This window comes from Lathamus discolor, chromosome 6 (assembly GCF_037157495.1).
Source record: "Lathamus discolor isolate bLatDis1 chromosome 6, bLatDis1.hap1, whole genome shotgun sequence".
NCBI classification, from domain to species: Eukaryota; Metazoa; Chordata; class Aves; order Psittaciformes; family Psittacidae; genus Lathamus; species Lathamus discolor.
This window is the reverse complement of record NC_088889.1, coordinates 74,873,024-74,886,133: the sequence shown is the minus strand read 5'-3', so window position 1 is coordinate 74,886,133 and position 13,110 is coordinate 74,873,024. Positions and strand designations below refer to the sequence as shown.

The 13,110-nt window shown below is 41.3% G+C and overlaps 1 protein-coding gene across 5 annotated transcripts in view; it reads right to left on the bottom strand.

The window, feature by feature from the left end:
• Positions 1-13,110, bottom strand: part of CLUAP1 (clusterin associated protein 1) — a 69,291-nt gene that overhangs the window by 34,303 nt on the left and 21,878 nt on the right. For all 5 annotated transcript variants that reach the window (XM_065683759.1, XM_065683761.1, XM_065683762.1 and 2 more), the window contains exons 6-8: positions 12,017-12,100; positions 9,759-9,892; positions 8,604-8,745 (exon numbers count right to left, since the gene is read on the bottom strand). In XM_065683759.1, coding sequence (XP_065539831.1) covers positions 8,604-8,745; positions 9,759-9,892; positions 12,017-12,100 — 360 coding nt within the window. The remainder of the gene's footprint in view (positions 1-8,603; positions 8,746-9,758; positions 9,893-12,016; positions 12,101-13,110) is intronic.

The following is a 13,110-nucleotide window of genomic DNA, read 5'->3' as shown; positions in this document are numbered from 1 at the left end:
GAAAAATTGGAGTTGGAAGTGAAGAGCACACTTGACAAACTGAAGTTGAGAGGTAGCATCCTGAGGCTTGAGGTAGATCAGTGACTGTTCCTCTTGAACAAGCAGACTGCGTATGAAGGGCTCACCCAGACATGAATGCTTTCCCTTTGGGAACTCAGAAGGAAGGGACTAATCAAAGAGCAAATTAGCTCTGGGGGACAAATTCCACTTTGGAGTTGCTTGCTCTTGCACTATGAAATGGGTTTCCTGACTAGGGTGCCATATTCATGCTTTGTATGAACGCTCTTTGCTTCTCTCTACAGCTCTCCCCACTTATCAAGTAAGTAAGCCACCCAGTGGCATGTTTCATGAGCAACTTCTGATGCAATACAAAAGCTTTCTCCACAGGTTGCTCCGCTTTGTGTGCCTACACATTACAAGTTTTCATTATAGTGGTCAAACAGTAAAAAGCTTGCCCAAAAAGGCTGTGTGGTCCATGTGTTTGGAGACTTTCAGGACTGGACTAAAGTCTTGAGCATGCCACAGCTGACTTTGTTTTGAACAGATTAATCTGTGGATCTGTGACCAAGAAAGCAGATTTAAAGTTCAGCTATGTTGACTGGGTTTCTATTTCTAAAAAAATAACCAACCAACCAAAACTTTCCACCTCAGATACTGCTCTCCACTGTACTTCTCTGGGGCTCTGTACTTGGATACATGGCAATTCAAGGAATTTGACATAAGCTACATGAAACCTCCCAGAAATTATATCAGTCCAGCTCTGTGCAACCTTATCCCCTTCACTATGAGCTCTGCCAGTCTGGAGTCAACTCTAGCTCTAATGAGCTTAAGGCTTCAAATCTTCCTTTACTCCATGACCTTCTCTCCCCTGTCTCTCTCTGAAGCTCCCTCGATTAGGACCCCTTCTTGCCAGAAAATATGCACCCTATTTTCACCACTTCCTGGGGCAGCCAGTTCTCTCTCACACCTACCTGTGCCCTTTGCACAGCACGGATCACTTCTTTTCAGATTGATGTAACTTCTCCCTCAAGTGCTCAAGGTCAGGTTGGACGGGGCTTGGAGCAACCAGGTACAGCGGAAGGTGTCCCTGCCAATGGCAGGGGGTTGGAACTGGATGAGCTTTAAGGTTCCTTCCAACACAGACCATTCCGTGAGTCTATCACTCTATGACTATCTCCATTCGTTGAACAATAATGGGAAAGAGGCTCAGAAATACCGAGACTCTGCATAAAAAACAGATGATGTGTACCAAATGCTTGTGCTGAACTGCTTTTCCAGTACTGCTCCTAGAGCACACTTTGCTGGGCCACTAAGGAGAGCTGCCTTCATTATTCAACTAAACTGGGACACTTTGAGAGTGAGAAGTTTTGCACTGTCATGATTCATCAGAACAAGTATCAGTATAAACGGTTAAAGCAGTACAGGGATCCTGCCTACAGCTACATCTAAGCATGTGCACACTAGGTTAAGGTTTTCCTTTCAGATTCAGCAAGATCCAGGTTCAATAAAACTGGCTGGAGGCTTCAAGTCGAAAGCCCCAAGAAGATGTAAGAAATACTCCTGAACCATCCTGGAACCACAGGTCAGAGCCAATCAGAGGAAACACAGCACTAAGCACCCCACTGGGGATTTATATGACTGTCTTTGACAGGGCATAGCTCAAGATGATCAATGACAAGACAGAAGAAAAAGGATTGGTAAGACACTGGCAGAGACTGCAACATGAGGTACAAGCAAAAAGTCGAGATCACAGGGATTTAAATCGTCTCCCAGCACTGAGTGAGAGACATCTATGCAGAGCTAGGAAAAAAAAAAATTTTCTGCCCCAAATTTTTCAGTTAAAATGCTTTCATACAAGAACCTTCAAGTCAGCACTAACACTCAGGAATTCGCTACTGCCTAAAGTAACATGACAGAGGATAGACTTTATCCTGCAAATCAAAGATATAATGCAACTTTACATAACAACTCCTCTCCATTTTTCCTATTCATTTGTGTGGAAGGTATGAATTATAATGACTCAATAACAGCTCATTGTGCATTCCCTTTATGTAATATATTTTATTGTACCAAGTGTACAAATGATATTAGTTGGTTGTGTGATTTATTGGAATTAATGTACAATTCCATAATGTAAACCTGAGGTCAGTTTGCAGTGTCTGAAGAAATTATCACCCAAATTACTATTGATTGGAAGTTAGTAGTCACAGCTGTGTCTGCTCACCACCAGAAAGCAGTCACTGTCACATCACTGCTAGAATCTAACATCAGAATTATCCTCTCCCTGTGTCACAGGTAGCACAAACCCTTCAGTGTTCAAAGGGGAGTCAGGATTAATCACTCTTTTCAAGGAGGGTGTTTACTACATTAAAGAGTAGTTGTTCTTTGTGAACTTGATGGTTCCAGGAACTGAAAACAGAATCTGTTGCTTTCCATCTTTAGATCAATTAGCTCCAATACAGCTCAGGGTTCCTACAGCAAAGAATCTTGTGGCTGATGCACACTTCAGTTTATTTCTTATTTCCCACCACTCAAGTTCCAAATTAAGAGGCAGCAACAGGGAAGCATCTCTCTGAAGCCTTGTTAGAGCTCTAGCACAGGAACTGGAAACCTGTTTATTATTTCTGTAGCTTGAAAACATTTGCATTCCTTGTTCCTGCTCACCAGGACAGGGCTCTACCTACTAGCTTAAAAGGCTGGGACAAAATTAATTCTAAATCTCTCAATGTGGTGGGTTAGAGAAGAAGAAAGTAGAGGTAACTAATGATGCAGGCACCTCTCATTGGAAAAGGGATTGCAAGCACTGTTTCTAGGACTGTTCACATGTGTCAGGCTGCCAATCTTTAATACAAAATTAGTAGGTAACCATACCTGGTTACCTACTTAAGCAATGATCTACAACAACATCAGATTTCACCTGATCAGATAGTATGTGATTTCTATTTGTGAAAAGCACTCATAGATTTCCAAGCTACACTGTCAGTGAGAGCCACTATATCTCATACTTCACAGAAGCAATTGCTGGCATGATGGAAAGTCACCCTGACTTAGCACACCGCAGCACTTAGTAGATATTCTCTCTGTTCCTTCCCCAACCACAGAGCATTTCATATGTACCAGAATTAGCAGTTTTACAACAGCAGCAAGAAAGAACTAGACTTAGTAGCTTGCACTGGGGGTTCAAATCCAAGCATAGCACCAATCCATGATGCACAAGGGACCTCTTCACCTCTTCTGCTCAGGAGTTTATGGGCTCATGAAGCAGAAGAGGAACGTTTCCATTGCTCAGAAAAACCTACAAGTGATGGTTAGAGTTTAAGAAAAAATAAATCTTGTGTCAAATGACCCCAAATTTGGTATCCCAAATCAAGTTTGTTCACTCCTCTGGCACCTCAGATGTCAAGATAATCCTGACAAATCCTGGATCTTTGAACACCGAGTTGACTAATCTGATTGAGAACAATAGAGCTCATGTCAGATGGTTTCATTTCCCAAAAACTTTTCCTCTAGCTTTTACGGGGAGACAGTATCACTAAAGCACCAGGAGCAGGTACACACACAACTGCTTCAGGGCATATAGAGGCAACTGGGAGTCTCAGTCTAGTTGACATGGTATTGGCAGATTTTTACTTTTGTGCACTGAATACACGCAGCAACACCTCCATGTTTTCAACACACTCTTCACATGCCCTCCCACCTTTCCCCTACATCCATCATCTCCTTTTGTGTTCCACCGTTTCTCAGGCCAGCAATTTCTCCTACGCTCCATTACTCCTACTCTCCCCTTGTGCATTCCCTTCCTCCTCTTCTATTTTCTCCACATCTCTCTGTTATGGGATTTGTGTGTCTCAGTGCACCAATGCTGTCATGCTTGTAACACCACACTAAATGCCAAAATAGAAGCAATCAACAGTCAAGATGCCTGTGCTTACTTTTACATCTGATATTCAGTATAATTCAGCAACATTGGACCAGGAGTGCTCTCCTGGTACCTACAAAAATGTTACCAAGAAATCATAATTCAAATGCACATTAGCTAGGAAATCAAAGACTGAAACCAACCACTTTTCACATTAAGCTTCTGCCTGGCTATTTCAGTAACCAGACATCATAATGGGAACATCCAGATTTAATATTTCAAATGGAATAGCTCAATACAAAGACACACGAAAAGCAGCAGACCCAAGAAGTATCTCAGTGCAGCAGAACCCAGATATCCCTATTATGTGTATATTCAGAATAGGGCATCTGCTTCAGGTATGGAGCTCTGGTTAAAAAACCCACTAGTTTAATAAAGAGGGAATTTTACTTGGGGAAGGTTGGTCGCAAAGGGAAAGTCACAATATAGTCGTAGTTGTTTTTTCCTTGCTTAATTGTGATGGACTGCTTACTGGTAGTAGTATCATAATGATGAATGATATTTTAGGCAATGCCAAACTAAAGATGATGACAGAGTGGCTTTGAACATCCTCTTCTGCATGTCTACCACTTCATGGTATTCCTTAGTTGAGATTTCACAGCACTAGCACAAAGGCAGTCTTAAAATACCTTAGGAGAAAGTGACTCAAGAAGTACTCAGGGATGTACCCTGAGAAGCACAAGAAAGAATAAGCACATTCTGTCTAGAGAAAAGGCAAATACTGAAGGATATTGCCAGGATATTCTGGCATTACAAACGCTAATTTCAAAAGTTCTAATAGCTTTCATGTCTAAACATCAGAAACAATTTAATCTTAAAATCAGGATAAAAATTAATGAAGCATGTTCAATCTTTGTATAGAGTAATAAGAACAAATCTTTGAGGAGACATAGCACATAAATCTCTGCTTCTGCACAGAAAGGCAAGAAGATGGATTAATTCCATGAGTAGTACAAGAGAACAGAAACAGAATAAAAGGGGCAGCTGAAAATAAAAAAAGGGAACTGCAAAGACTAAAGACTCTTATTTAAACTCCTTGGCTCCAGTAACAGGTAGCGCATGACAGTTGGTCAATAAGTGTGAGAAACTCACTTAAAGGAGGAGTCATGCAAGGACTTCTGACATCTCCACAAATGAGAGTTGATAAGAGACAAATAATTCCATATTTTTCCACACATTTCAAAGCGCTTTCACATCACTCGGGCAGGAGCTCTACAGGTGGTAATTTCATCAACCATTAACTGTGCAGTTCTGGCAATCATCTGGGTCAGACTCAGCACCTAGCCTTTAAGTTCCTTTAAGTTCCAAAGAGAGAACACTGGGAGGCAGAGGGAACAGGAAGCTCAGGAAAACAACAGGAGCTATACAGTTCTCCTCTCCTGTTCACCTAGCACGTGAAAGAACAAAGCAAATCAATCCACGCAACCAGCCAGCACTGCAGCACTGAAGTGCTTCAACTACTCAGTGGCACTTAATTACAATTGTGTCCTTGGGTACAATCTTTAAATCACTTTTCTCATTAGGAAGCACACTCTGGCCCAGGTCATTAGCTGTGCAACGTCAGCAGGGTATCGAAACAGCTTGGAGTCCAAGTGCACTAGAGATTAGTCCTGTTATTCAACAAGCCTCTCAATCAGAACAAAAACTCCTCCTAAAAAATGCATCTAGTAAAGGGAAGTGATCCAGGACAGCCCCCAGTACTGCACAGCACACGGAGTGCTGGATTAATCAAATTACACTGCTGGGGCTTTTTTCTGGCAAGCTGTTTAACAAAACACAGAGCAATGATAGAAGAGCTGACTCTCACTTCTACTACAAAAGATAATTAAGATTTGTTTGGCGGAACAAAAGACAAAACATGGTTGGAAAAAAAAAAACATAATTTTCAGTGTTTTTTGACAATCTCCCTATTAAAATGGATTAAATGTAATTATCCTCTTTTCTTCCTCTGTTGATTCTGAAAATGACACCAGATGATAAACTTTAGGACAACATGCTGCTTCATTTTGGCACAAACCTCTATGTTTTTCAAGCATGTAATAAACAACCCACAACTTTTCTTCACCAACAAGTAGCCAAAGGTGATGAAGCACCACTTGTAAAGCATATCAAGACTGACAGAAGTTAAACACCATGGTGTTTCAGATGGGCAAGAGACTCATCTGAAATGGAATAAACAGTGTGCCAATAAAACAGAAAGTAAAATTCCAATGGTTGGGAAATCAGAGTGCACCAACAAGTTTCTTGGTTTAGTTGAGACCCAGATTCTTCATCCCCTTTTCAGTTACCAAGTCCTGGAGCCTGATTTTGAGCACTGACATCTCACAGAGTGACTTCAAATAAAGAGTCTGGACTCCAGCACTCCTGAAAATCTGGCTGCAAGCAACACATGCAAAACCTTCCCTTCTTCCAAAGCAACAGCTTCTACAACAAAACAGTCATGGTTACTTGGGTCACTGATGCCCACAAAGAGATGGCTAGAGTCTCATCCTTTAAATACCGTATGTATTTTCAGATGTGCCAGGTTTCTGGTCTTGATCCCCATGCTGCTCTCTCTAGTTTTAAAGACCAAGTGTCAAATATACCTCCCCCTCCCTGTTTTTATTTTTGGTTTTCCCAAACATTCCCTAATGAAAAGATTTAATGGACTAACAAACAGGAAGCAAAATGAAATGATCTCAGGGTCCTTTCAGAGTTAAGCTCAAGCTCTAGAACTAGACTTGACAGGTAAACTTCATGCTTGTTTAAGCTATCACAGTGTATTTAAAAGATATAAGACTTTATGCTCTGTATGCTTTTAGCGTAAAACACGTCCTATAGATATTTCTAGTTCTGATGCTTGCTAATGCTACTGCATATAACAAGTGCTAGAAGTGCGCAGAGAAAACCACACATCTTTGTCACAAGCATTTATACTCTTTATAATTCTGCATGTTGCTGAAGCATTGTTACCTGCTTATCCTAGCAGATGAAAAGCATATGGGTAGATTTCCAGGTGTCTCACAGAAAGAAGGAGAAAACCAGAAAAATTTCTGTCCGTATTCTAATCACAGGCACAGCCCTGAGGGACAAAGGCTTTTTCTTTGTTTTATTATCTTTTAACAAAAATCCCCTGAAGAGGTGGACACTTTACTCACTTTGTGAATTTATAAACAGTTTCATGTAGCTCAACTCAAAACAATTTTACTTTTGGTATTAAGTCTCAAAGGCATTTGAACAGAAGGGAAAAACAGATTTTAGGCTTCATTTCAAGATTATGATTTAATTGAGGACTTTGGCCATAGATAGGGGGAAGAACTAGAACATTATAAAACAAGACACATGAAAATACCAAGCTGATTAGAAATATGTGAAATAATGTCTACAGAGACAGTGCTTAGAAAATGGGAGGTTAATGGGAAATTGGGTCACAAATTGTTGAATGCCCACATTATCTTTTAAAAAACAGATGAATACTTTAAATGAGAAGACTAAAAAACTTGGGTCGTAGGATCCCAGACTGGTTTGAGTTGGAAGGAACCTTAAAGCTCTTCCAGTTCCAGCCCCATGCCATGGGCAGGGACACCTTCCACTAGACCAGGTTACTCCAAGCCCCGTCCAACCTGGCCTTGAACACTGCCGGGGATGAGGCAGCCACAGCTCCTCTGGGCAACCTGTGCCAGTGAGTCAGCACTCTCACAGGGAAGAACTTCTGCCTAAGAGCTCATCTCCATCTCCCCTCTGTCATTTTAAAGTCAAACTACTCTTTACACATGAGTAGACACATACAGACATGGCAAAAGCAAAACATGTAGTCATAGCCAGAGAAGAAACATTATGCACAGCTCTCCCACATTTCTGCCCTGAACAAGGGTAAGTTGTGTTAACAAAATAAAACCTGATCTGCATATGAAAGATAGGATGATCAGAAAGAGGATACACTGGTTAACTCCAGGCACAGCACACCCACTGGTATGAAGGTCCAAGGGGAGATCATTCACTGAAACATGATTTCAGTGAAGAACAGAAGATTCACTGGGCAATTACTGTGAAATGGATGAAAAGCCAGACAAGGAAAATATGAAGCTACAGGAAGCTAGATAAGAGGTTGGCATGGAGCAGGAGGAGATACACATGTGGATTATCCAGCAGGATACAAAATAGAGAATCTCACTGAACTGATGCAATTCATCAAGTCAGGATATAAAATTTCTGCCAGACAACACTGAGGCCACCATATCTGAGCTTTTCACTGACACTCTTTGCCGTTCTCATTGAAGAGGACACCTACAAGGGAATTTAAGACCCTTGAGCTGAGAGGCCCTTATACATCAGTCGTTGGCAGACCATGAAAAATAACCTCCTAATAACTCTTACAACATACTTGGTATGTAGCAAAAGGAAGATTAGAAATGCTGAAAACATTCTTCATGAACAAGAAACAGCAACTGAAAACAAGTTAGGGGAGTCACAGACTGGAAGAGGGCATCACTACACTGGTTTAACTTTACTAACTCAAAAAATAAAGCTGTCTTGTCCTAGAGCAGTCACATTTACTGGCTTGTCAGTAACCTGCCAGTCACTCAGAGCTGGCTCTACAACCAGTAATGTGCTCTTTTGGCAAAGGGCTATTTAAACACTTTCTGTTATAAAGCCAAGAACTACAGGATCTACAATAGTGCTGAGCATTTCTAAGCTGTCTTACCTCAAACATTTCTTGCTCTGTCCGTCGATGATCATCCAGGAGCTGCTCCAGGTAGGTCAGATTACGGAATTTTTCTAGGTAACTACTGTACTGTTTCTGCAGTTGCTCCTCAATCTTCTCATACTCATCCATAAAAGCAGGACTGTAGAGAACAAGCACAAACTACTCAGTGAACTATTGACCTGTATGAACAGGATTCTGAAAGAAACATTTTCAGGTTTGCTGCTTCCTTTCCAAGTCTAAAAGCACCTTTTGTTTTTAAGGTTCCACACTACTTCAGAAACTGAAAGCATAAGACAAAAAACCCTCATTAAACTCTCCCACAAAAATTACACATAGCAAAGGAAAGGATATTGTGCACCCACTGCCATTTCCTTTCAAACAGGCAGAAAGGTACCATTTTGGCCCTTTTAGCAGGCAAACCTAAACTAATTCGTCCTGCTGTTCCATGACTTCCAAAAAAATAGCTTGTAGCATGGCTGGAACACCACCTACTTTGCTGGAGACTTACTTGCTACAAAAACTATGCTTACTTGCTACAAAACCATGCTGGAAAAGTGTAACTAGACTTGACACCAGTAAGCGGGGATGTCCTTATACTGGAGAGCTAACTGTTGCACCTCAAAGAACACTGTGCCGGCCTAATGTTGCACATCTACCCAGTAGGCTTCCCCTAAAGCATTCCTGATCAAAACAAGTATATGGATCAATGTAATTCCTTCTGCCATTTGTTTTTCTAATATTTCCTTGGTTGGGTTTGCTTTTTTTTTTCATATTAGGTCAAAACCAGAGCATGATCTGTTTATGCAATTAGAGAATATATAAACCTGCAGTTTAATTCGGGCAAAAAATCAACCCAAAGTGTGACTCTTACCATCTTCATTTCATGGCAGGCAGGGTCACCGCCAGGAGCAGCCCATCCTAACAAGGGATGCCTAATGAACCCAACTCAGGCCACATTTAACAGCCCTGAAATTCTGGTAACAGAAAAGCTAACAGTTACAATCCAAACTGGGCCTTTCTAGAGAAAAGATTTTCTCTCTTCCACAGCACATAATTCCAGGCTCATTATACACCTCAGTCCTCACTGCTCTAAGCATCAACAATGCACAGTCCCATCACTGACGCAGTAGATAATCAGTTCCTAATCTTTACCGCACACTTTGTAGAGTCTGGAGCCTCTTTTGGCTTCTTTCCAGTTCCAATTTCCGTTTTTCAATCTTGGCTTCCAAACTGGCTTCATCCAAAGCCACATTACTCAACATATCATTAGTCTTTTGGACTTGTTCCTAAAAGAGAAGGGTGATGAACCGTGGCTTGCACTAGAACAATTAGAATTATCTTTAAGATGTGGAGCATTCTTCTGTATCTCACATTTCATGTTAGCAAATAATAGTCTAACAATGAGCTAGAACTTAAACTGAGTAGGCAATGGAAGCTGAAAATTCTCTGTGGTCAGGACAGGAGGGAGGTAACCGGACATTCGCAGATTTTGAATGTCTGATTTTTTTTATTTTTTTTTCCCCCCAGACATTCTTAAAGAAGAAAAGATAAAACCCATCCACAGCTTGCCCTGGCTTTAACCGTTAACTTGTCCTTCTCACTGAAAAAGCAGTAACAGACAGGGAGAAACCTCCTCATAAAAGTCTGACAGGTTACGTAAGAGCATCTCTTGCTGTGTAGTATCTGAATAAACACAGATGAGAAATGCGTTTATTTCTTGGTACTATTGTAGGGAATTTCAGGTTTCCACCTTCTTTCTATGGTTTTTTTTTTCTTTGTTGTTGTTTTGGTTTTTTTGTTGTTTTTTTTTGTCTTCGAGATAAAGGTCACTTTCATGAAGAACTGACTCCAAATATCTTCATCCTTTTCTAAGTCTTGCTTTATCCAGCTTTTCAGAATCTGGAAAGCATCCCTAACATTACAACACACGCTACAGGAATCAGGAGGGGGATATGAGAATATTCCAGTTTATTAGAACAAGCTGAGTACATTCAGTGTGTTCATGCTCAGGAAACCACAAACAACTTTTGAGTGAAAGGGAGGATACACACTTGCTGAAATTCCAGCAGTAACTGGTAGGTGCTACTCAGCTGTAATACGTCATTTCATTAGCAGGTCCAAAATTAACCCAGGTGAGGTACATGTGTTTGCCATTTCCCAAGAAACTAACTGCTCTACAGTGCTGCTATTGGTTTAGTATCACTGCTGTGTAGAATTGCAATGCACATTAACATTTAGAATTGGTAGAGACTGTGAGTAGGAGCAGAAACATAAGAAAAGATCGCCTGGAGTATCTATTGATTATGCATTAGCTGTTTAAATGTGGAACTCCACTCCTTGTAATTATACGATTGGACTGGATATAGTTTGCAATTAAATAACTTCTAGTAATCACTAGGATTTAATTAACCACCATACTTGCACAGTGGCTGAGTGCAGCTAATGGCTTAGAAACACAGGAATCCAAGCACTGGAGCAAGGAAAGTGCTTCCAACAACTGGAACAGATAGAAGGTCCTCCAAAAGGAGAGCCATAACAAGGCACTGGCCTGGCTCTAATCAGCACACTTGCCAGTTCTCATCCCTTGGCAGCTCAACTATCTTGCTTCCAGAGCCCAACTTCACAACTCCAGAGGTACCAGCACAGTTTGAGTTAATAAGTACACCCCTTGCAGCCCTGACTCTGCAAAGTTCACATGGCTTAGGCAATGTAGGTGAGATGGATATTTCTGTGCTGATTTAGGCAGTTTTTATCCCTCCTGTAGAGCTTTTGGGGCTACCACTGAGCTCCTAACAGAGGAGGGAATAGGACTAAAATGTGTTCTCTCCCAAGAGGCCACGGGAGGCCAGGTGCAGTTCTTTGATGCACCAACTGGAGGAATATCTCAGCATGTTGGACCAACGCCATTATATAGTACGATAGTGACAGCAGAGCAGGTCTTAACATTCTCCTAGGTGCTGCTGCTAGCATCCTTCACCCTTTCTGTTGCAGGCTGTAACTTCTGACTGCCAGCTCACAGCCATCACTGTGCTGATACCTCTTGACTCTGCCAGGAAAGCTATCAGTTTCCTTTAACATGCTTGTTCACTTTGAACACAACCAGCTTCCAAATGAACCATGAGGACCATCACTAACTGTACCCATTACCATAACACAAGGAGTCAACATAGACTGATCTCTGCCTTGCTGAGCTTCTGTTCATACACCTGATGTTATCAAAATACCAAAATCATGAACTGAAACTCAACATTAACCATTAACTAACTAGGTGCAGCACTACTTGGTCCAGCCAGCTAAAGGTGGTATGTCCTTCAGCACTTTTAACCCTAGGCTGTCAATAAATACAGCTATGTTCTTCCTACAACAGAAAAATGATAGTTTTGCAACTAAATAAGTATCATTTTGCTTACCATAACACAGTTAATGGCTATTTTCATCACCTTCTCAGCCTCATTTATCTCCAAAGGTCTAGCAATAGATTCTGTTCTTGCTTCCTATGAAATAAAAAGACACCAATATATTTAAACATTACACAAAGGAACTAATATATGCAGAAGTGAGGGTGGGCAAGCAACAGTGACTGTCTGCATAGTAAACGGAGGAGGATTTAGTGTTTATTCACTAAGGCTCAGACAATTTAGAGAACAGGAGATGATGAAAAAGTCAGTTAAATGAGGCTGAGATTAACACCAAGCAACTAAGGTATCTTTTCAAACCAAGGTAAGTGCTACTTTCTGAACTGCAAGTACTCTTGAATGCAGATGTTTGGAGCCTGTGCTGGTTATTACATGCTGACCAAGGTATGCAACATAAGCAACAGAAGCTGATCACCCTTGTGGACTCCTCTGGACTTGTTCCAACAGCTCCATGTCCTTCCTATGTTGAGGACACCAGAACTGTATACAATACTCCAGGTGAGATCCCAAAGGATGAAAAAAACTTTCTACTCTCAGCAATTTTTTGGACAGATGGGCTTAGGGATATCTCTACGATGTCCAACAATACTAAGCTGGTCATTATATCATAGAACTACAGACTGGTTTGGGTTGGAAGGGACCTTAAACCTCATCCAGTTTCAACCCCCTGCCACGGGCAGGGACACCTTCCAATAGACCAGGTTGCTCCAAGCCCTGTCCAACCCAACTTTGAACACAAAAAATGATGGATTACTTATTTGCTACTGGGAGGAGAGAGGGGAGATTTTTGCAGCTAAATGTCTTAAAATCATCTCATGTTGGCAAACTGTTTGGTAACAGGTGGATAAAGATGGAAATAGCATCTCTCTAGAGAACTTCTGACTAAAAACCTAAAAATGCTTTGTGCACACTGCAACAGGCTGTATCCAGCCCACTACAAAATGAATTCTGGAGGCAGACACAATCACTTTGCTGACTTACCATGCCAGACCTTCCAGATTGCATAGCTAACACTAGCACATGCAGCCCAGCTCCCTTCCCACCAACTCAAGTTCAAGGAGCTGTACAGTGAACCCGACCAGGGAGCC